The sequence below is a fragment of the Anas acuta genome, chromosome 3 (assembly GCF_963932015.1).
Source record: "Anas acuta chromosome 3, bAnaAcu1.1, whole genome shotgun sequence".
Taxonomy (NCBI): domain Eukaryota; kingdom Metazoa; phylum Chordata; class Aves; order Anseriformes; family Anatidae; genus Anas; species Anas acuta.
In genome coordinates, this window is record NC_088981.1 from 96,723,414 (window position 1) to 96,748,294 (window position 24,881).

The 24,881-nt window shown below is 39.1% G+C and overlaps 1 protein-coding gene and 1 long non-coding RNA gene across 7 annotated transcripts in view; one reads left to right on the forward strand and one right to left on the reverse strand.

Annotated features, from left to right (window-relative positions):
- Positions 1-16,495, reverse strand: part of MYOM2 (myomesin 2) — a 79,571-nt gene extending 63,076 nt beyond the window's left edge. For 3 of the 6 annotated variants that reach the window (XM_068678431.1, XM_068678426.1, XM_068678427.1), the window contains exons 1-7: positions 15,593-15,735; positions 10,410-10,491; positions 7,780-7,913; positions 6,602-6,721; positions 4,852-4,990; positions 4,498-4,655; positions 3,533-3,625 (exon numbers count right to left, since the gene is read on the reverse strand). In XM_068678431.1, the coding sequence (XP_068534532.1) occupies positions 3,533-3,625; positions 4,498-4,655; positions 4,852-4,990; positions 6,602-6,721; positions 7,780-7,886 (617 nt within the window). In that variant the 5' untranslated portion in view covers positions 7,887-7,913; positions 10,410-10,491; positions 15,593-15,735. Of the gene's footprint in view, positions 1-3,532; positions 3,626-4,497; positions 4,656-4,851; positions 4,991-6,601; positions 6,722-7,779; positions 7,914-10,409; positions 10,492-15,592; positions 15,736-16,213; positions 16,266-16,355 lie in introns of those variants that run through there. The other 3 variants (XM_068678428.1, XM_068678430.1, XM_068678429.1) reach the window with 3 other exon arrangements.
- Positions 16,496-17,529: 1,034 nt separating this feature from the next.
- Positions 17,530-24,070, forward strand: LOC137854681 (uncharacterized). Its single transcript, XR_011095333.1, has 4 exons — positions 17,530-17,820; positions 17,994-18,069; positions 21,797-21,875; positions 23,662-24,070. It is a non-coding gene; the product is annotated as an uncharacterized lncRNA (long non-coding RNA).
- Positions 24,071-24,881: the final 811 nt, after the last annotated feature.

The window sequence follows — 24,881 nt, forward strand, 5'->3', positions numbered from 1 at the left end:
GGCCTTGTACAAGTGGCAGTATGCAGCCACATCTCACTGACAGAGCTCTGGAAAAATCAAGCTTCCTTCTCTGCTTATTCTACCATCCAACTCCCACCAGCAAACCTGCCTGCTCATTGCAGGGAGTCAGGAACAACTGGAGCATACTGCTGCCCCCTCTATGCCCCAGTCAACATATCAGGAAACATAATATAGCCCTTCATAGTTGCATAAAGCCTAATGATTCATTTAAGGAACAACTTAACTGTCATACCAGTGAAAGAACTTGCCTATGCATCATAGAAAAACAAACAAGCAAACAAACAGAAACAAACAAACAAACCCATGGCTAAAGAAGTAGCACCAACTAAGAAGTTCAGCATGTTAGGATTTTAAGTACTGCAATATACACTAACATATAAAATATTTTTCAGCCATGCTATAGAGAAACAAGGCATACTCGACTACCTCCAATACATAAATCTTTTCTTGGATTATGTGCCTATTTCTAGCTTAAATTAGGTGGGATAAAGAAAACGTATTGACCAAACCCACACATTTTCAAGCATGTATCAATCGCTTCAGCTACCAGTAGCTTTCCCTGAGAGAATTCCTTTTAGTCTCCTCCAAATCACCTATCAGAAGTGAGATGAAAGATGAAATGAACCACTACCTCAGTGCAGGCTCCTATAACTGTGAGATGTGCAAAAATTGTAATAAAAGCTTCAAATCCTCTTCTTTTTTACTGTACAATGGAGATCTTGAGCCCAGGCTCCCAGATGAGGGAGCCTAAAAGGAGCAAGAGAGTGGCACTATACAATATTGATAGCACTGAATTAATGCAGAAAATGTGGTAAATTGAGCACAAAGCATCATAAAAATATGAGACAGTGAAACGAAAATGATCTGGTTACTGTATAGGCTTATGGGCCCTGGAAGACAGCAAATGGGATGGATGAAATTGTGTCCAGTTACTACTTTAAGATGACAAAATGACGTTCTAGTTTTGGTGCCTCAAGAATTTTTCCACTGGGATCAAGGAATACTCATAGGAATAAATATCACACTTGCATCAGAAGGAAAAGTTCACTCCCTAAGCTTCACTGAAGCACTAAAAAGGTAGCCAAGAAATTCCAAGGCCGTTCTGAGTGGCTGTGGATCAGATGACATGCAGCTCAGCACTTTGGTATGAACAGCTGAGAAGAGCACAGAAGTGGATAGGTAGAAAACCCTAACTGTTCTACTTCTAGGAAAAAAATAATACTTCAAATATGCATGCATAGAGATATTTATGGAGGATCCAGAGTTAACTGATACACGTTTATCCTTAAAACATTAATAATATATATGTATTAAGCAAATACATATAATTTCATTGAGTAATACTAATACCACTGATACTAGTAATGGAACACTATCAAAACATTCTTCCATGTCCTGCAAGCTGATTTTCCATCTTTTGGGAAGCACAATACAGTTGATGGCCAAATTTTGAAATAAAATAGGTTAGTAAAAAAGATCTATATTCAAGCTTATATTTTTGTTTGTTTGTTTTAATTTAATAAACTGTATAAATTTATGGTAAATTTATCATAGGTCTATAGGGTCTATAATTCTCCAATGTCCAATTCTCCAAGTGATTGAACATAAGGGACCATGTACGAGTACATACAGATCTGCACCTAGTAAACAGTGGATGATGATAAGTGTATGTGGGAACCAGAGTGGGTGCCAATAAATCACTCTAAGGTATGTCTGAATAATCCCAAAGCTGATTGTGAATGGCATCTACATGACTGATAACCAGCAAAAGAAAGAAAAAAGCTCCAAGATGTTATAAGACAATAGCACCCTTCAGCCTGATGGTTACTGATGCTCAGAAAGCACCATCCACACTAATCCTCATTTCTTCAAAAAGCCATTTACTCCCAGAATGTCACAAAAGGGAACTATGTTATGTATCAAGCACCAAGACTCACCAAGTAGCCACTTTAGAACACTAACCAAGGAAGATAAACACAAGAACAATCATTGATTGGCAAGAAATAACCTAAATTTCATCCATCTCCTCAGTCACTCACATCCATACATCATTTCCCTTTTTCCCTGCTGCAAGGAAGAGGAGTATTACAAGAGTAATGCTAGTGGGATAAAAACAGCTGTATTGAGATATCTCACAGATACAAAGCGCAGTCAGCAAGTTACTCACGTCCTGGAAGCTGAAGACTTTGAGGTACCTGTAAGTACTCATAAATACTCAGTACTTATCTCAGAGGTACCTGTAAGTACTACTAGTCTCTGAGAAGTATCCCTTAGGAAGCAACAACAGAGTGTTTCTGGCTGAGAACTTCTGTACAGGAATACGCTTCTCCCATCCTGAGCTATGGAAAGGTGAATCACAGAACCAGAATTGTAGAGGTTGGAAGGGACCTCAAGAGATCATTGGGTCCAACCCCCCTGCCAAAGTGGGTTCCCTACAGCAGGCTAGGCGTCCAGATGGGTCTCGAATATATCCAGAGAAGGAGACTCCACAACCAATCTGGGCAGCCTGTTCCAGTGTAATGCTAGCAAATGGGATGCTAGAATCAAGATGGACTTCATTTTAGGATAACAAAGCCATGTAGTGCTTCCCAAAAGCAGACAGAATTCCACTCTTATTTTCTGTACTAATGCCACAGGGCTGTGCTCAGGGCTGCTTCCACTACTGACACATGAAGACAAGGTAGAAGATGAATGTTTGGCTAGACAAGTGTTAGCCACAAAGATTCCAGCTATGTGAATACAGCTGATACTCATGTTCTGGAGAAATTAAAAACATCTTTTTTGCGCGTCTCTTCTCTAGATGTTATTTTTTCTTTTTGAATACCACTGTTATGTCCTCATTTTAATTTGGATGTTTATTTTTTTTTTTAAATCTAGTCATAGGTAACAAGTGATATTTCAGTGTTTAAGAAAATCTAGTATTAGTTTTAGGAAGCTGGCATTTTCTATACTGCAACACAGGTATTTTCTATACTGCAAGATTAACATCATCATGAAAAATAAAATTAATTAAATTATATATTTTCTTTTCTTTAACTAAAAACGTCATTAGTTTTTGGAGAAAAAACAAGTCTAGATCAAAAGGAAACTGATCCTAACATGTAATAAAACAAAAATTGATGATTGGGTATCTTTGCCACGAACAGTTAAATTTCTGATTACCTTAAGTAGTTTCATCATGACAAGATCATAAAATATACAGACAACTTTCCACTTTGCCAAGAAAATAAAATTCTAATAAAAAAGGAACTACTTATGTCAGCTACTTACCTCTATCTTACTATCTTCTTGTATATTGCTGGAGCTAAATAATAGAAACACCTAATTTTTCATTTTCATTTCATTTTCCTGATCTAATATCCACCTTCTATAGCTTAAGTGTGAGAACAACAGAGAAGTGTGTTGAATTTAACAACTCTCTTGTAGCATTTGTATGTTTTTTTTATTGTATTTGATATAAAATATTTTGTGTAGAGAATAAAAATTTGTTGAATTCATCAGAATAACCTACCTATTTATATGCAACACGTGTACTCCATATTTGCTTTCAACTCTGTACTTTGCTGGATCACTTGCAGGTGTAATCAATTCCTCATTTTTGTACCTGACAATCAAGAAAAAAAAAAGAACTAATAAGCAGCTTCTATTCACTGTAATAATTCAGTTGATTTTTACTCAGAGGTATAATTTATTACCATCTGAGTTACATATGTATAAATTTTCTCTACCTGTGTACTTTCCAGTATGTATGGATAGATATACATTGGGCCGTGAAAGTGAAGGAGAGTCACCACTGCAGTGGAAAGAGATGTGCACCCAAACCAGAAAAGCTGGCAGTAGAGAGAAGGCAGGACGTGCCTTTGAACTTTCCAGTCCACTAGCCATGACATAAGATGGGAAATAAACTTTGATCACAATAAAGCACTTCAGCTCAAAAAAGGAAACAGCAACAGAATAGTGCCTCAGGTTAGTTATTCACAGTCTGCTCTGTGGACGTCCCATATATATATAGGATGGTGCTTACACAGCTTCAGGGCTATTACGTGACTTTCCACCTCAACAGGGGCTGACACAAAGTGAACACACAAGCAGTCTGTGAAAACAATTGTCTATGACAGCAATAGTGCTGTGCAAGTTTACCCAGGCTTAGCAAGTAACCTGTGAGCTTTGTGTATTGGGATTTTTGCTACTTCATTTTCAGGAAAAATGAATGTCCAAAAAGACTGGAATGCCTTCCACAGACTGCCTTCTGAAATATTCAGCTCTGCTTCTCACAGTGCACAGGGCCATTCATCAAGCTTTCCTCCCACTCCTTCCACTGTGGTATCGAGTGCTACAATCCAGCACATATATGAGGATTAAAAAGGGGTTTTAACATAGCCATTATGTATGCAACACTTATCAGTTATGCCATAGCTTCCAAATGGAAAAAGATTAACAACATTTTTAGAGGCCTGGATAAGGCCAGTCTCTTACCATTGTACAACAGGGGTAGGAAATCCTTGTACAGTGAAGCAAAGACTCACAGACATCTTCTCCCAGACAGTGTGAGACCTCAGGCGCACTAGGATTTCAGGAGCTCGACTTATTCTTTCCTCAACAGCATGTCTTTCCATAGCCATATTTTCTTCTACCTATTAAAAAAGGCAAAACAACAAAAGCAGACGTAGAAAGGAAGCATTTAGCACCAGACTCAAAGGGGATAGAAGATTTAATTTTAAATCCACAAGATTAAAAGATGCTAAATCCCTAACAATATTTGAAACACAGACATTTTAGTATATCTTATAATTGTGCTCGCATAGGAACAAAAAAACTTGAGTACTGTACCATCCTTTGTATAGCAAGTCTATCCAGTTGTTCCCTAGCACGGTGCCTGGCTGTGTGAATCTCTTTTTCCAAAGCTGACAACTCACTGGCAAACCGGATTCTTTTCTCTTCACTAGCATGAGACTTTTGTTCATGAGTCCTGTAGAACATGAAAAAATATCAGATAAGAGTAATCAACATGAAGCTTTAAGATTATCGCTCATACACATTAGGCAGCTGAGGGTTCTGAAACAATATCATCAGGATATAAAATCTAGTTTAGGAATTATTCTTGGAGTCTATCTGCCTATCCTAATCAGCATATCAGATAAATATGAATTTTCCTTCACAGTCTTGCCCCCCGTATATATGGTGCCATAGCCCCATAGCTCTTGGAAACTAGCATGGTGACACTGACCTGGCACCCCATAGTCTTTGTCCTTTGGTAATCGAGATCAAGAACCTAGTTGGCTTCCTTCTGGCCCCTAACTTTCCTCCCCATAGATGCAACAAGGCAGTTGAGTGAAGGCATGTTATGTGCCTACGTCACACTGTGGTAAGTGTTGGGCCTTGGTTTTGATATGCCTTTGGCTCTAGTACATGGGAAACACTGCTAGCTCCATGGGCTGCATCAGTTGACCTCACCTGAAAGATACAGACTAAGGAGTTCGCAAAAGCTGTCCTGGGACAGGAGTGAATGGGAAGTGATGCAAAAATTGGTAGGCCAAGACAACCTTTTGAGCAATCTCTGGGTTGTAAAAGGCTTAGTGAGCCACTTCAGGAAACTGTGAGGAAGCAATTCTTATAAAAAGTTAATCAACATTTTTAGGAGGAGCTAGCTCAGGCTCCTTCGTTCTGAATGACTCTATAAACAACCTATGGTACTCTGCCTTGAAAACAGCAAGAAAGTAAGGAGCTGACTACAAGAAATTTCTAATACGACTGTCATTATAGACTCTCAAATTATAACCCGACATGTAGCAAAGCAAATGAGAAGACTTACATGAACTTCAGCGATCAAGCTGTGATTTCTCTGGCATTTTTTTAAGTATTTATTTTTGCCATTTCAATGTACTTTGAACACCAGCCTTATTTTGCCATGTATAATTTTATATTGATAAAATTTAAGACAATTTAAAAAATAATATATTATGCGAATGAGTTTGATTTTCCTGGAACATTCCACTTCCAGGGTATATCCTTCAAAACAGTCAAAGTACTAGAACTCTATGTATCTGCATGATTCCCTTGACATATTTTCTATAAAGATGGTAGAATTTATTCTTGCAACACATATTCTCTGCCTTTGTTAAAGTCACTGTAAAGCATGGCAGAGCAGAAACAGTCAAATTCACTAAGTCTAATATTGCTGTCAGCACATTTACTCTAAGACTTCATATCAAGTCTGTAATTGAGACATGGTGATAAGCCCTCTTGGTATTATGGAAAGAACTCAATGTTTAAATTGACCCAATCCAGAAATGCAGTAATAGTGTAGTAGATCTGTTTGAAAATGTTTGGGATCCTAGGCAGATACTAATTTCTTTTGGTATTAAAGCTGTTTTCAAGGGTCAGGCTGGGGATTAGAGGGAACAACTCTGGGCTGAAATATAAGACTGAAAGTGACACTCAGTCATTTAGTATTCCAGCCAAAATAGATTAGTGAAGAACAGTGACAGAGAAGACTCCAGTCTTGCCAACTTTGAAAAGAGCCCTGGCAAAAGAGAGATCCTAAATGGGACCAGAACCACTACACAGGTCAAAGCTTTACCTTTTCCTGGATTCTTGCATTGTTTCATGAGCCAAGGTGCGTGCCCTCCTGGCACAGAGTCTACATGTTGTTTTTCCCAAGCCAGATGATTCATAATAAGCAGCCTGTCTAGAAGCAGCCCTTCAAATATAAAAGACACTGTTATAACCTAGCAAATCTGGTAAAACATGAACTCACTAAAGTCAAAGAAATTACTTTAAATGAGCTGAATTCCATGACTGACCACTGTTCAGTAAGAATGCTAGTTTATGCTAGTGCCCTAGTAGCTCTGATTCTCACTTGTCCTTCAGAGGCCTAATGCCTATCATTTGTCGTTGGGGATCGTTAGGCATTTTACTTCATTCAGTTCTATTAAATTTATACTTAGTCTCCAATCTTTCAAGTGCTATTCACTGTACAGCGAATCATGAGGGACCAGGTCATCTAAGAAACAAGGCAGAATCCTTATAATACTGTCTATTTCTAAATATTCCTGCCTCTCTACTTCATATAACCTTCCTCAAACTCCCCTCTTTCAAAAGGGAATCTGGACAAGCTGGACAGTTAGCTAGGCATCGTAATTACTGAGGAGGGAGCACAGTGATCTTTAAGCAACAAAGATTCAATATTCCAGGCTTCAAGATAAAAAAAAAAAAAAAACTGTATCTTGTTACTAAAACTCTGAGATTTCACATAACAGGAATTGAAAATGTTTTGTTGTTTTGTTTTGGAGGGGAAAAAGGAGAGAAAGAAAGAAAAAAAAAAAAAGCCACCATAATTAGAAATAGCTAAATTCGGGAGTAGGAATAGCCAAATTTAGGAGAAGGAATATCCTCATGCCATATGGAATAAGGGATATTATGCTTCTATGATTTCCAATTAATTTCATGGCAATTTTTCTTAAGTCAGATTGAGCTTCAATCATAGCCTAAAAAAAGGAAATTCCAAGTTGGAGGTAGTAAACAGAATGAATTCTCAGATCCATCTCAGATCCAAGGATCTGTTGCTGCATAGCTAGAAAGTCTAGCTGTGCTGGTAGAATACTGATAAGTAGCATCCCTGTGGAAGGACTTGGAAGGCTACCATTCTGAGTATGTCACAAACTGGAGAGAGGAGGATGTAAATATCTTGAGTCTAAGAACTATTTATCCAAAATAGAAGCATCTCTATGTTACATATGTGAAATACACAGTACTCACTTTCTTGCTGCATATTCCTCAAGTACATATCTTGTCTGAATATTGCGATAGGACTGATCAAAGTGTTTGTGCCTTCTCTGGTAAAATGGCACTGCTAGTGATGACATGCTTCAGTTTGTTACAATTAGCAGTTCCTGCAGGGAAATCACATTCAGCCATATGTTTCAGACATTTAGGTTTGATATTTTCACATACATACATATACGTGTGTACAGGAACAAATGTATAAAATTTCATCACTTTGTGACAAATAGAGACATCAATTATACATATGCACATCTCAGACTGTATCTTAGCCACACAGTAAGTCAAGGAATTACAGATGATAGAGCTAGAAGGTAAATTGTTGGATCATTTTTCCCTTCATGTTGTCACTTAACACCTCTTCAGAAGTTTCCAGGGACAGAAATTTGACAGTTTGGGGGGTATTTTCTAGATATTTCATCTCTCTGCTCTTCAAACGTTTTGCTTTGTCCTTGTTGCAATTTGCACTCACTGCTTCTAGTCCAGTTCACCATGACAACACAAAATAGACTATATCCACCCACTTTTGTAGCAGCCTGTTGAAGGTTTGAAGATTTTTTTTAACATCTTTCAGCTCTCTTATTTAAATTAAACAAAGCTAGGTTTTTCAATTGTTTCTCATGATTTTTCTAGACCTCCAATCATTCTGGTTGTCCTCATTCATAATTTCTCCCACTGTCAGAGAGAAGCAAATTCCCTACTACAGTGTTAGAAGGCAGAGGTGTCCACATCCTTTTACACTCATTAGGAATTTTTCACTCATTAGGAATTTTACACTCATTAGGAATTTTTCATAAAAGTTGGTAATGCTACCTGCCATGTCCTGAGTAGGTACCAGCTTGTGTAACTACGATCTGCTTCCGTCAGTCCCGTTTGCATAATCATTTGGATATGGGGCCCTTGGTCTAAATGGCTGTGAGTGACTCCAATAGGCAAATGAACAGCCAACACTTTCCCCAAGAGATGGCTGCACTTTGGTGACAACAGAAGCGATTTCCATTCATAAAGTCTATAAAGCAGCTTGCGCCAAATCCTAAAGTTTTTAGTTAGGCAGATTCACAAAACATCTGATTTCTTCCTGAAACATAAGGGAAATGCCCCAGCTATTATGTGGGTTTTGTCTGCTGGGGCACAGACAGAGGGGAGCCTGGGACCCACCTCAAAAGTAAAGCACCACTAGCTCACCCAAAGGACACATTAAGAGGGTTCCAAGGCCCAGGGTCAGTAATGGACCTGAATGACCCTGCTTAGCCCTCCCAAGGCCTTCTCCATGGCCCTGGATGTCAGCCCCCAGGCCTCAGCCCCTGCTCCAGTTCCCCACAGCACTTCCCTGACTGGCCATGTGCTCTGCTGAGAGGAACTTGCCTGAGTGAAAGCCTCAGAACCACACCAAATGTCTGCATTTGTCATAAAAAGCCCCAGAAGTAGGCAGCTTTATGACACATATAAAATGAAAGCTCAATTAGATTTGAACAGAAATCTTATAAACTCATTGTAATACAATGTGAACTCCCCTTAATCAATTTCAAAGGTTCTGATACTGACCAATTCAAATATGTGTTCTATTTCCTATTGTTTACCTGGATAGGTATACATGCTTTAGGGAGAAAAATGAGTAGTACACAGTTTAAAACTAGAGGAATAACTATTTCAGGAAAACGTGTTTCTGGTAAAATGAGATCTAATTCAAAATTAAAGAAACTCAGTCACCACTTGATTGTCAACTTTCAAATTTCAAGCATTTTTTTTGTTTGTTTTATTTATCTTTTTACTACATAAAAAGTACATGCAATCAATTTAGTTCAGTAAAATACTGCTGCAAATAGTATTTTAAAAGTTTATTACTTATGCTGAAAGCAGTGATGTTTTCTGTCAGGTAACAGAATTTATCTCAGGTTTTGAAAAATCATTTGCAAAATCTCCATCTAAGAATAGGAAAGCAGATATAAAATTGTTAGAAATCATGGATATCATCAATAATTTTGCATTTAAAATTAATGTGACTTTTAAATGTTTCTCCTAATTGTACTACTAGCCAGACTGTACATGCAGGAATAATCATTTTGTACATTTTGTTGCAACAATTTATTCTTGAAAAATGAATGCTAGATTTCTTATATCATGCTTTTAGGAAGAAGCACATAAGATGATTCATTGAAAAACTGTGATTATAAGTTTAGTAAATCCCTCCTTTTTATGTGTTTATTTGGCAATTTTGCCTGAACCCTTCAAAATCACGCCCTAATTAATTAAAAGCAAACAAACACGCTTTTAAGTCTAAGAAATTGAAAGTTAAAATATGGTAAATTATCTGCAAATACCCTATTTCCAGCATATACAATTATAAATTCCAGCTGTGTCTGATAGTTTGTTTCAGGTATTCAAAAGCTGAGTCTGATACCCCCATGTCATGACATTCTCACATCAGCTAGTCTTACTTTTCCAAGAAAAATCTCTCTGCAGGTATATTCAGATATATTTAGGAGGTATAGTTAATTGCAGAAACATCTTAGGGGAAAAAAAAAAAAAGACGTAAGATTTGGAGGTGAGGTTTTATAATTTACCACCTGACAGCTGCACCTTCTGCACAGCCTATAGTTAGTTACCTTTTCAATCCTTTTTAAAGAGATATGAGAGCTTTAAGTCACGAGTGTGCAGGAATGAGAACTTTAGGCAAAATACCGGGCACTGCAAGACAAAAATAAAGCAGGTTGACAACATTAGAAATAGGCATTAAAGAAATATATTACCACATTTCTAGAGAAATAAGAAAGTTAACATCATCCAAATGAGTATACCATGGTTCAATACCTTGCAGAGGTGTGCAATACTGAGCTGACATGATCCTATTTAACTCCTTATATGAGCAACACATTTTCTTGGCTACGTAAATGGTTACACAGACACAGCTCTGACTTCTCCTAATTTTGGTATCTGTACATGACATGATGCCTGCAGAGATCTAATACTTATTTTCTTCCTGCAGTCTAACAGTGTGACTATTGTGTACATTACTTTTGACTTTCCCCTAAGTTTGTATGTTAACCAGACAGTTAATGGTATAATGTTCCTTCTGTTCTATTTTTAATAAGCTCTTTCACTTAAATGAAGGTGCAAATGGCAAACCCATGGATTCAGCTGACTCAGCTGTTAAGAGCTACTCATGTTTACGTGTAGCCCAGTTAAACAATTCTATGAATTTATCAAGATGCAATTTATGCGTTGCCGTGTATATAACTGCCCCTAAGATCTGATGTATAAAGGTTGCAGAGTAATGCCTGTGTCTGGATGGATCACAGTCTGGGTTATTTTCATTTCTGATAAAATATCTTAGCCATTTACAGTTCAGCCTCTTCCACTGAATGTAAAATTTACATTTTAACTAGTGTATCTTCTTCTATTAATCAGCACCCACGGTTTCTTAAAATTTAGGTTCAGATGTTCCTCGCATTTACCCAAACAGCTTTAGAATAGAAACAGGCATAGCCCTTTGCTCCCAGCCTCCATGCAAGCAATTAACTGAGCTTGTTAGCAGCCAGACTCATTTTGCCTTCTGTTAACACAGAGGGGAGCTGCCTGGCAACAGTTCCAAATGTAATAATCATCAGTTAATTACAATGATGCTTGCAGAGTATGTATTTAATACTTAACAGAGCTGCAACAATGAGTATAGGAAAAGAAAAATCACAGACCCACTGTAAAAACAGCTTTAGCAGAGTCTAAAAATACCATAGGGTATCAAGTTTGGGATAAGAGAAGTGTCTATTGTCTTCCTAGGAACAAGATGTTGACTGGTTTTCCAGTTTTCTGTTAATATACATTTATGTGAGATGTTTGAAACATATCACAATATTTATTCAACTTGTCAGTAAAAGAGTTAGGTAACAGGATATGCAGATGACAGGTTAGCCCCACTGAAGTTACTGACTTAGGTAAATCAAGATTTTATTACTGGCAGTGGCTGGAGACATACTTATGCTGGCATGTCAATTGGTGGAACTGACCCAATAGCAAGATGGAGGCAATGCTCTGATAGAGGCATCAGGGGAAAAGAAAAAAAATCAATTTCCCAATGAGAATTTAAAAATTCCGTAAAAACGTTACAGAAAAGATCATAAACAAAAGAAAGACAATTTAATTGTTTGAATAATTCTAATGAATTAAAAAGCAAATATCAAGTTTTGGTCACCAAGTTCTACTAGAATGTGACTGCAAGAGTGAACTGAAATATATGGTCTGTGTGTCACAAAAAAAAAAAATAAAAAAATTTGAATCCATCCATGCAGATCCTATTAACTTCCCTGGATTTCAATAAAAAGATCTAGAGTTACAGGCCAAGGATTTTTTAGGATGTTCCTCACAAATTTAGTTTCTCACCTTCAGTCTTTTGGTGGAACATAGCACAGTTGTACTCCTACATTTTTATTTTTAATTCCCATACATTTCTGTGATTGTAAATGGTGGTCCTGACATCAGCAGGACCTAAACTGCACTAATCTGTGTGCTGTATAAACCACTCAGAGGACTATTAAATGCAAACAAAAATATTAGGCCAACTAAAATGCCCTTAAAGGTTAATGATATAAAACACAGGTGAATTAGACTAGTTTACACAAATATATGTTTCTTCACATTTAGTAGCATGTATATGACAATTTATGTGCATGAATAAAAGTGTAAAACTTACGAGTAGAGGGCAGAGTTCCCAGGCCAGGATATGCATAGTTTCAAGCCATAGTAATACTAACCTGAATAGAAAGCAATAATCTAGGACCATGTGACAGGGGGCCACATTCTTGAGCTGGAAGCCAAGGGTCTGATATAGAGACATTGTTAGTTTGATAAGTGAGTTAATTTAAGATTTAAAGGACAGGCAGTAAATTCTAGCATGATCATTCACCTAGCCTCAGAGAGCAGGCACACCACCAAGTAAATTGATGGATGGGATTGACAAATGCCATGGGAAAGAGAACATGGTTGTGCTCACCATAGATAGAAAACTTGCATTCGTATATTCAGGAGGCTCCTGTCATGAGAGGTGCACTATACAGCATGTACTTTCTCTGCCTGACCTGCCAATGTTATACCATGGAACTTGCACTTTCTTTGCTGGTCTCTGTCCTTGTCCATCTGCAAGTGCCAAAAATGTTTCTTAGGTTCTGCCCTCACGTAGCCTATCTTCCTCATTCTGGCTGAAAGATCAGTACATCCTGCTCCTAAATGCACATCCTCATTCCTGATCTTCCTCTGCATCTCATCTTTCTTAAATGTCTTTGAACTTTTGCACTGAATCAAGAGTTTGTCCTGATTTTCCCCATGACGTAGGAGCTGGTCCCTCTATCTGTCTGTGGTTCTGCTTGCTGTTCTCCACATCACTCGAAGTTTTTTTGGAAGCTCTGGTTTTTCAACTTATATGCCCATCATACGTTAAAGTCCATGATATTTATGTGATAAAATATATTTAATTCCATACTACCTATATGTCACAACAGAAGATTAAAAAATAAAAATAAAATAAAAAACACCTCCCAGTCATCAGTTGCTTCTAATGACCTTTTTAAAGAATTATCGCTCTACCTCAGAAAACATATGGTCCTTTCCAGATGGTTATATCAATCCTGTAGAAATTACAACAGATACATAAGAACATTTTCCCCCAGGAAATTCACTTTGGTGGAAATCTTGTAAAGCCTGCATGAATCATTATGTGGCTCCTAAACACTGCAGTCTAAAACAGAATAGTATGTAAAGGGTCTGGTAGCATCTTCCTCATTTCAGTAATGAACTTCTAAAATGCTAATATTTCTGTTCAGTCTTTTATCTCTGTATGTGTGTTTTTAGATCTTATACAGGAAATTAAGCTCTGTGTATGAAAAAGGATGAACTAAAAAGAAAAATATCTACTGTCATTTCCAAACACTTGTCTTTCGCATTGAAGTTATTTTGTTTCTCCATAATAAAAATTCAGTTTCTTTTTTTTTTTTTTTGACAACAGAATACAAATGCTTCTGAAATTAAAAAAGCATATGGAATTTCCAATGCTTAAACCATATGGAATTCCAGACATTAGTCATCAAGCTCTGAGACTCCTTGTCTTTTCTTTCCTTGTCTTGTCTTTATCTACATCATTGCATCATATTTTACTGATCACACCTCCTTTGTCTGGAAATAGTGTTAGCCTAAAAACTGGTTTTAAAAAAAAATCTTGTGGACAACAGCAACAGGTTCAAGTAATCTCCAGAACTAGACATTACTTGCCTCATTAAACCTAAAAAAAGAATTCTCTCACTGATTTCTAGACAACTGAATGTCCAACAAAGCAACATTTTCACATCACATGTCTATTTTTTGTTAATAAATTAATATGTTTTGAATAAGCAGACATTTAACAACTCACAAAATAAACCTGCTTGCAAAGGTTATTATATTACAGGTATATATAGCACATATATGATTACTTAGAATGTGAACCTTGACCTTGTAATAGTCTCTGAATGGTTTGTTTCACCTTCTAAGTTAGTGTGGAGATGATTTGGCATATATGGTGCGTGCTGATGGTCACAGCTGTAACCACTGATGGAGTTAACCCCCAGCTATTCTCTGCAGCATGTAGATAGGAGGCAGAGACATGGCTCTGTTCCCCTGCGTACCCTTCCCTCCAGTGAAGTCACTGCAGTGCAGAGGAGTACCAGTTCTTGCATGCTTGTTAGTCTAAAAAAAAATACATAATTTTGGCTTTTCCACAACTCTCACAATGGAAGGGAGTTGAGATCCCATCCTCATCATCTAATCAACATATAACCTAGAGAGAACGAACATTTAAAGAGAACCATCCATTTAACCCACTGATGTAGGTACTTTCTTATCAATTCGTAATGTTATTTCACTGGGAATTAAATGAGGCTGAATTTGGCCACATTGACCTGACATTTTGCCATCCTAACACTCCAAATACAAAAGAGTTGCAACAAGTTCCAATAAAGTTTTAAGATTTCCTTTCACTGGGCTAGTGTACTACATGTCTTCAGCTGGACAACAAGGAGTGTGAGACAGTGAGATAGTGAAAGTCAGTCACTTCCCATCATCCCAAGCTTTATTATCTCTCATTATGATATTTTCATTGGCTTGCAGGTATTATCAACCCACAGGCAAAGATTCAAGAGCATGAACAGGACTCTATCAGTGGTATTTAGCTGGAATCTTCATGTGGCACAGAACACATCACGTAGCCTAAAGCAATACAGACACCAGAAAAGTGTCTTCTGAAGATGTATTGAAAAGTAGGATAGACAAAAAGTAGAACTTTCTGTCCCAGCTACATTCTGTTCTTCAGCACACCAAATAGCTTTGCCAGCTACTATAGAATGTATTCTATGCTTAATTATTTGTGCACAGACTTCACAAATATCATGCTTTATCTCTTCATACAGCATAAACCCACAAAAAAAAAAAAAAAAGTGTCACTGTCAATGTACATGCAACTGTGAAAGCACATTGGCCAATAGAACTGGAGATTGGTATAATGTAGTTCTGTAAAAGCAGGAAAAAGAAAAAAAAAAAAGAAAAAAAGAGGAAATGTAATATGCAATAAAATCAAACTGACCATGCACTAAATAAAACACTTTCCTTTTTGTTTGTCTTTTCATCAATTAATCTGTATCCCTCTTAATGCTGGTTCTCCCCAAGGAAGGGGAATAATAATTCATTTTGCACAGAAAAGCACCCAACACTTTCCCCATAATCCCCACTTGTTCTGAACAAGAACAAGCTATATAAAGAAGGGACTTACCAAGGATATAGAAATATTGCAAAGCAGAGAGGAAGACCAGCCTTTCCCGGCTTAGCAAACTCTGGCTGAGGAAAATAAAAATAATTCCCCTCTCTGAAGGCTACTGCCCCTTCACTCCCATTTAAGGGCAGATGCAATGCTATATTTAGCACTAACCAAGTGATTCTCCCAAAACTGAAGTCAGCCTAATAGGCAATAAGGGTATGATATAAGGGTGGAAGAAAAGCCCTATCCCATATGCAGTTTTGAGCTGTATTTTTATAAAAGATAGACCTTACTTCTAAATAAAGCAGTTTCAATAAAAGTGGGGTTTCTTTTCCCAGAAACACCTAGCACATGGAAATCTGTTTAATGTGAGAAAACAGTTTAAACATTTTGTTTAGAAATGGTTGAATTTTTAAAATAATTAGTAACTTAGAAGACCTGTGAGGAGCCATAAACTCCAGAATCATATTAGAGATATGAGATTCCCTTGGTGCCTCAGGCTGTAAAATGAGCCTCCCCGTTGCCTCCTTAAGAACTCCCTGGATTTTGAAGAACACGGCTGCAATATGTTAAAACATAGCAAATATATAAAAAGCCTATTAACACAGGCTTAAAGAAAGCCCAACTGCTACTCACTGTTTCCATCTCTGTAAAGTCACCAGTCAACCCAAGAGAGTTTTCTCTGCTTCTTGTGGGTAAAATAGGAGAAATTAATAATCAGAGGCATATACAAGCAGAGAAAAAAAAAAAAAAAAAAAAAAAAAAAAAAAAAAACAACATACCCAAAGCTCACAATTCTGAGAGACTGATGGTCCCTGATTACTACAAACTAAAATGGAGGTTCGATGCCTGTAGGGTTCATAGATTTACATCTGGCAGCTCCAAGGCAGAAGCATGGATGCTATCATCACACAGCACCATGGTGGTGCTCAGACACATCCAGAAGAGGTAGAGGAGCAACATTGGTCTGCAGAGCTGGTGAGCATGGGCTCAGTGGTGATGCCCTGCTCTGGTGGTGAGCAACCCTGTAGGGTTTTGTCTGGTGACATGACTGCATATAGAATGAGGGAAGGGAAGGGAAGGGAAGGGAAGGGAAGGGAAGGGAAGGGAAGGGAAGGGAAGGGAAGGGAAGGGAAGGGAAGGGAAGGGAAGGGAAGGGAAGGGAAGGGAAGGGAAGGGAAGGGAAGGGAAGGGAAGGGAAGGGAAGGGAAGGGAAGGGAAGGGAAGGGAAGGGAAGGGAAGGGAAGGGAAGGGAAGGGAAGGGAAGGGAAGGGAAGGGAAGGGAACTCTGACAAGTCTTTGTGACAAACATAAACAATCACATTCTCTTATTATGTATGGAAATAAGGATAACATGTCTGGGAATATATGGCACATGTAATCACACCTCATGATTGGGCTCATAATGACATAAATAGTCAGTCAGCAACATCTAATAAGTAAGCAATTAATTAATGTCCAAAATATTGAAAACAACAAGATCCATTTTCAATTCACATATACAAGAAGGGGATCAAGACCAAAGTCACTAAGTGGCAATTAAGATCTTTCAGTGCTTGCTATAAGAAACTTTAGTACATGAACAGTGCACTTCTAGGTCACACTTTTTTTCTAACGCATACATGTCAGGGAAGCAGAAAAAGATGTGGAAAAACCTTTAACCAGCTGATTCTAATCACATCTACAATATTCATCCGAGGTGCTTAAATAGGTCTGGTTAAGGATTTTTCCTACTTTCTTATCATCAGAGACTACCATTTGCTTGACACAGACTTCTGCCTTCCTCCTATCGATCTTAAATTATAACTCAGTCTGACAGAATTAGAACTGCAGAGACAGACGCAGTGGAATGAGTGCATATGCACTGAGCGTAGATGTTACTTCAGAAGCAGCTGTCAAAGTGATTAGTGTGTAATAAACCAGAGCAAACCTACTTTACTTACACAGCTCCCTCTCTCCCATTTTCCTTGGGGAAGGAAGAGGTTGGTTTGCAGGAAAACTTTAAAGTTCTCATTACACTCCCTGCTTTTAATTTCTTGTTCTATATTTATTATCTATAAAGAAACAGAGGAATGTACAGCCTGCTCTGTCTGCCTTTGCACTTGAGCTCTCTTCTATTTTAAGTTGTTTCCTCAGGGTGTGGTTGGATGTCAAAAATGAGAAAGTGCAACCTAAGGGCTGTGGGGAACAGGCCAGGGGCAGGACCCAGTCATGCAGGGGTGCTGGCCCCAGGTTGTCTCCAGGTAAGTCAGAAAAATGAATTACCCTTTTCATTATAGACATTCACAAAACAGGAAGGCGAAAATGCAATATTATGTTATTTAGTGGTAATGAAATTGAAGTGGCAAAGCACCTACCATTCAAAAATTATTCATCATTTTAATCATAAAACAATTTACATTATGTCCTCACACAGGCTGGCTTCCTCCCTGATGCTGAAGGCACCTTCCCCTGATCCCTGCACTTCCCAAACAGAAATTCTTTCCCAAGAGGTACTTTTTTAAAGCCAAGATTAAGCAGGGTATCAAAAGGATTATTCAAGCACTTAAAACTGAGCATGTGCTAAAATCCTTTAGTGAATGTGGTCTTTTGGAATTACCCCTCAACCTTATACCAATCCCTTGATGTGGGATGTTTAAATGTATACAAGCTTAAGTAATGGTTTAGCTATTCCCATTAACGGGGAGTCCAAGACCTGAAATGGAGTTTAGGGAAAAAAAAAAAAAAAAAAAAAAAAAAAGGCATTAGCTTTGTAGCTACTAGGGGAAACATCAAAACAGCATTGAAATGAAATGTAATGGTATTAAAAGATGTATGTTTGTTGCCTTCAAGGGTGCCTTAATGGTGGCCTTGTGCTTTTGCCTTTCTCCATTTCCAAGAAAATGTTATTCATCTTTGTAAGGCAGCTTCTGAAGTCTGGCTTTGTTAATATTTTATCTCTTGATTTCTTCAAATGCTTTTAGTATATTTATAGTTTCATATGAACTAAGAGCTTGGAAACTAGAAATTAAATTCCTCATTTCAGCAGCAGTCCTAATTATTTACAAAGCCCTGTGGTGAGGTTTTTAAAGCCACATCATAAGAATAGATCTTGTACACTAGCAATAGTTTCTTGGATTTTTCTTCACAGTTACCCAGGTTTTAGCATCTCCCTTGGCATTATGAATGAAAGACAAAACAACAGATAAAAATCCAGCCATATAAAAAAGAAATCAGGCTCTTTCCTCAGTTACCACCTTCAGTCAGAAGCTCAAAATTATCCAGTATGAGGTCCAGGTATATGGCAAATATAATGGTTTCCCTGTACTCGGCTCTGGTGAGGCCGCACCTCGAGTACTGTGTTCAGTTTTGGGCCCCTCGCTACAAGAAGGACATCGAGGTGCTTGAGCGGGTCCAGAGAAGGGCGACGAAGCTGGTGAGGGGCCTGGAGAACAAGTCCTACAAGGAGCGGCTGAGGGAGCTGGGATTGTTCAGCCTGGAGAAAAGGAGGCTCAGGGGCAACCTTATCGCTCTCTACAGGTAGCTCACAGGAGGCTGTAGCGAGGTGGGGGTTGGCCTGTTCTCCCACGTGCCTGGTGACAGGACAAGGGGGAATGGGCTTAAGTTGCACCAGGGGAGTTTTAGGTTGGATCTTAGGAAGAGCTTCTTTACCGAAAGGGTTGTTAGACATTGGAACGGGCTGCCCAGGGAAGTGGTGGAGTCACCATCCCTGGAAGTCTTTAAAAGACATTTAGATGTAGAGCTTAGGGATATGGTTTAGTGGGGACTGTTAGTGTTAGGTCAGAGGTTGGACTCGATGATCTTGAGGTCTCTTCCAACCTAGAAATTCTGTGATTCTGTGATAATGTTCGCTATTCAAAAGGGCAGAATATATGCAGTACCCTAAAATTGTCTTGTGAATCTAAATGATTTAATTCACAAAATGTTGGGGGTGGATGCTCTTGGCTCTTGGTTATCAAGGTTAGCTAACAAGAGAGCAGTAACAGCTGCACATGACTGCTGACAGCCCTGTAAATGTGTTCCTACAGCTGAGCACAGATCCCCAGGGGAAAACACACCTGACTGCCTCTCACAGGTGGGCAGAGGACAACGCCATCCCAGCTCCTAAGAAGCTTGCATAATTCTTTCTCTACCTCCTTCCTTCTGTTTTTTTCATTTTTCTTGATGCAATTCCTTTTCCTTTAGTAGAGCCTTTTTGTTTTTTGTTGAGTGCCCAACTCACAAGTATTTTAAGGCTGGCTACATGCAGCTGCACACTGCTGAAAGCTCAAACTAACCCTCCCAGAAATGAGGACAGGCTGTGTCAAGATGAGCCCATGGGAGAGTGAGGATGTTAGGAGGAGAAGGAGGGGACACTTGCAACCAAGGGAAGGCTGTGCAGCTCCTGGGAGAGAGAACAGCAACAGCTGCAAAAAGCACTTGCTGGAGGCAGTTTTAAGCAGCCAGATGAGGATTTTCTACAGGCAATTCTACAGAGCCAGGCTGACCGCATCCAGAACATCAGACACTGCCAGTATGAGCCCTCAAACAAATGCTAAAATACCTGAATATACAAAATGTTGCATTATTTTCTCCCTGCAAAATAAGATAAAGTGAGCCTCTTGGCAAGTATCCTTATTTATACTTAAGGCACGCATGCCCATGAGTTGCAGTGAGTCAACCTTTTGAAAGATATTTAAGCTGTAATGTGTCACTCTGCTGTCCAAGGACCTACTCTGGAGCACATCAGAGTCAGCGCTAAGGTTTTACTGACTCAGGAAAGCTCTGAATCATATCCTTCTTGATTTAATGCCTCTATAAAGAGTTGACAGAGGGTTAGGTCAAACACAAACTGAAAATATAGGGTTGCCTCATGCAGCAAAATGTTTCAACTTCTTATTTTGTGAGTTACTGGAAGTGGCAACAAAAATATATTTTCCACTGCTTTGGACAGCATGAAATACTCGAAAGCTGGTAACGGGCTGACAGGGATATTTTAACCAAAATCAGGTTTTCACACAGTAGGATTGCTTACCTAAATACGTTTTGCTAAATTTTAGGGTAAGCTGAGCAAGTTAGTCTCTTGCCAGTGACTTGAAGTTACTTCAGAAATTGCAATTTATTTATTTATTTATTTATTCAAATCTTTTGGAAATTTTATGATAAAGCTTAATGAAAACAGCAGCACTGCCTACAATTTGCTGACTGTGGTTAGTTAGACAAGCTAACTAGCCGTGGGAGACCCCACTAGCAGTATATAAGCAGATTCTTCTCCATTTACCATTACAACCTATTTTTCAACCAGGTACAGAGATAAGATAATGATTATGTCTTACCCTGGTACCTTTATTCTAGTATCACACAACACCTAGTGAAATGTTCTCCAGGTATCTGCTGTAGCAACCCCAACCTTTATCAACTAATCTGAGTGTCCTCCACCCACCTGATACCCCTGCCTGGACTCAGGGCCTGTTGAGTCCATCCTAGAGTTTGCAAATGACACATGCACATCCCACACACACTCATTTTGGGGAAGATACAGATACTTGGCACCAGGCACACAGGCTGTCACCCACAGCCCTGCCCCCAGGCACCCATTTTTTTCCCCCAGTAGCTGGTTTGGGGACACACACCATTTGTGGCCTAGTGGCTGGAGGTTAAATACCCCCACTGGTTTGGAGACACACACCATTTGTGGCCTAGTGGCTGGAGGTTAAATACCCCCACTGGTTCCAGTCACCGGCTCTGGGGCTTTGCTGGCTCCAGCAGCTGGCACCAAATTCACTCACACTGGTCCCCCCAGTAGCTGGGGGGCACTCACACACACAGGATGGAGAGTGAGGTTGCACAGAGAAACATTTTAAAATGGGTATAAAGAAAATAGGACAGACAGCCGTGATAAGGCACAGGGCACAGTCAGACAAGTGTGCTTATACACAACAGGCCCCTTTAACACCTGTATCTGTCTCTTTCCTCTTTTGTTGCCCCCCCATTCCCTTCCCCCTAAACCCTCCTTCATCAGTTTGCACAGTTCTACCAGAACTCCCATCCAGCACTCAGGATCCCCCCACAATTCCCCTTATTTCCCCAGTTTACAATCTTATCAGTTGCAAATCCAGGTTAGCCTTTCTGGGATAGCCCATCAGTCAGTGTGACTTCTCACAGTCTCCATCACTGTTTGTCAGGTCTGTGTCTCTATGTTTGTTTATTGACCACCTTTTCTCATCATCCTGATTTTAGGAGCTCCTCCATCAGATCGTGTTGCTGGAATAAATGTTCTCCACCCCACTACCCTTCTCTAAGGAGTGCCACAAACCAGGTTTGTTACTGGTCATTGACTTTGTCATTGTTAGTCAGACAGGTTTTTTGTCTCTGCTTGGCCCTCCTCTTTTCCTCCTCATCCCATTTGACAAGGTCACATCACCTTACTGAGAAAAAACGTTTTCCCATTCCACATACCTTCACGCAGATAACATGGAAATTATCTGCTCCTGCTTCACAGGGAAAATGGGAGAAGGAACCAAGTACGTAACAGATCACACGGCAGGTCACCTGCATGACGAGTCCAATGTGAGAGCACGTGTGAACACATCTAATGGTATCACGTTCAGGCATATCCTGCTATTTAGAGTTACTGAACTTTGTGTGACATGTCCATCAGTTAGTGTCACTGAAAGCATGTAGCTATGCAGTGTGTGGCCTCTGCCACACATGATACACTATCTGACTTACATATGCATGTAAATGCCTTCTAGAGCTGTAAGCCTTCAGTATATGCCTGGCAGCAGGTAATTCTCATTAGAAAACATGATATTATTTGGTTCCAGGACTAAATTGCACACATGCACAGCTGCTTAAAGGAGTGATACAGTGGAAATCTGAACAGGATTTCACTGTAAACAGGCAAGAACTATTGCAAATGCAGCCTGGGAACAATTTTATTTAGGAATGATAGCAGCTGTACCCTGTAATTCCCGTTCTTTGCTACTGCTGGAATTCTCTGAAGGAATTTGTAAGTTATATGAGTTCTGGAAGTTATAAATGAAAGGATTGAATTCAACACAAATAGGTACAACAATAAGTACTCTGAGATTGTTGGTCCAAGTAAGGCCCCCAATTTACAATATTTTTAAAGAGAGAATTTGGCATTTTTAGTGACAACAAGGGAAGAAGCCCCTGCTTTGAAGAAGTGCCAATGAGTCTCATTGATCCTTCTCCAACCGCCCTGCAGTTTCATCTCTGGGTCTTCAAGAGCAGTGCTGAAGTCCTGCTAGTGCTTCAAACTAAGATACATTTGGCACTTACCAGCTCTCACCATTACTATTACTGCTCCTCAGTCATTACACAGCTAAAAGTGTTCCTGATGGGAGGTTTTGCTGAATTCTTTGCCCATGCCATTTAGCTGTTAATTTACTCTTCTCACGCTCTGGCATTCAGTTGTCAATAAATCAGTCACCCAGTGTAGTTGACACCAGCATCCTTCATCCTCAAGTTAAAGAATTATTTGACTTCAAAGAATGTTTTTACCCAAGTAAAGGTAAGTCAGTTTTCCCACACTAACACTCCTCACTTTCAAATGCAATTTATACAAGTTATTCATATTTTATTATGTTTAGTTTTCTCCACAGGTCATCTAAACAATGTCTTGTTTTGTGTCCTAGGCTTGCTGAGTATTCTTCTGCAACTATATTTTTATCACAAGGCAGTATTTACATTGCTGACTAAAGAACTTTTACAGATAGATGTATATATATTTTGGCTCCTACCTTACTAATATCTGAATCAAATCATTTGTGCATTATTGTAGACTTCAGATATACAAATAGCTTAATAGTATTACAGAGATGGCAGTATATTTTATTCTCCACAGGCAGCATAAAATCTATTTTGTTCTTGAATTTCTATTGCAATAAGGCAGCATTAGGTACCACTCTGGATTCTACTGTAATGTATCTAAATAATAGGTAAGCAGATTCTGTGATCTGCAAGACCAAAAAGGGCCTTCTTCCAGCTTAATAAATATCTTGAGGCCCTGATCACACCAGAGCTGCAGAGAATGTAAAGCTTTGAATGCTCAGGACAGCTGTTCTCCTTCCCTGCCTCAGTGGCCTGCCTGGTTATGCTTGTACCTGATCCAATCCACTGGCAGCGTTCCCCAAGTGACACAAATACTACAGCAGAGGAGGAGAGGAAAATATCTCAAGCTGAGTGCAGTCGTCAAGATGTCTGGGCATTTACAAGAAGACAACAACAACAGCAACATCATAACATGGCAGCAACCACTGGGATTGCTTAGGACACCTCAGGGAGTGACAGATACTTGCCCTCTCCCTGAGAAAAGGACACAAATTAGCTGTTCAGTTTCCACTGCATGGGAACTCTTCAGTGGAAAGATAAAGTTTGAGACCAGAAGAATCATCATGGCCATCTTATTTATACCTCACGGTCTATTCAGTTATGTTTGCTACTTTGGTACAGTGACATCATGAAATTAATAAAATGGGCTGAAGCACATTTTCTATAAAAGGAAATCTGTCTTCATTTGGATATGTACAGAGATTAATTCTTCCCTGTTCCTTGTACTTTGCTCCAACATTTAATCACACTTGCTGTCAAAAAGTTGTACTTTTTTTCTTGAATTGGAATTTTACCTAGTATCGCCTTCCATCCAGTAGTATTTGTTGGCTTCTCAGTTAATTTTTTTTAAAGGAAAAAAATAAAACAACAACAAAAAAGTATTTTCTTCCTGTGAAGGTCCTCATGCACCTATACTAGGGCCACTTATTAGGGGTTGGGAATGTCCTACATATGCCTCAATAATAGAAAGTATTCACCAAAGCGTTTACAGAATAAAACCCACTCTGTTAGCACTGGTGAGGCCACACCTGGAGTACTGTTTCCTGTTCTGGACCCCCCAAGTACAAGACAGATATTGACATACTGGAAAGAGTACAACATAGGGCCACAGAGATGATCAAGAGATTGGAACACCTCTCCTATGAGGAAAGGCTGAGAAAGCTGGGACTTTTTAGCATAGAGGAGGCTCGGTGAGGATCTCATCAATATATATAAATATCTGAAGGGAGGATACAATGAAGACGGAGCGAGGCTCTCTTCAGTAGTGCCCAGCACTAGGATAAGAGGCAATGGGCAGAAACTGGAACACAGGGGGTTCCATCTGGACATCAGGCAACACTTCTGTGCTGTGCAGGTGATGGAGCACTGGCACAGGTTGCCCAGAGAGGTTGTGGTGTATCCTCATTGGCGATCTTCAAAAGCCACCTGGACATGGTCCTTGGCAACCTGCTCTGGATGTCCCTGCTTA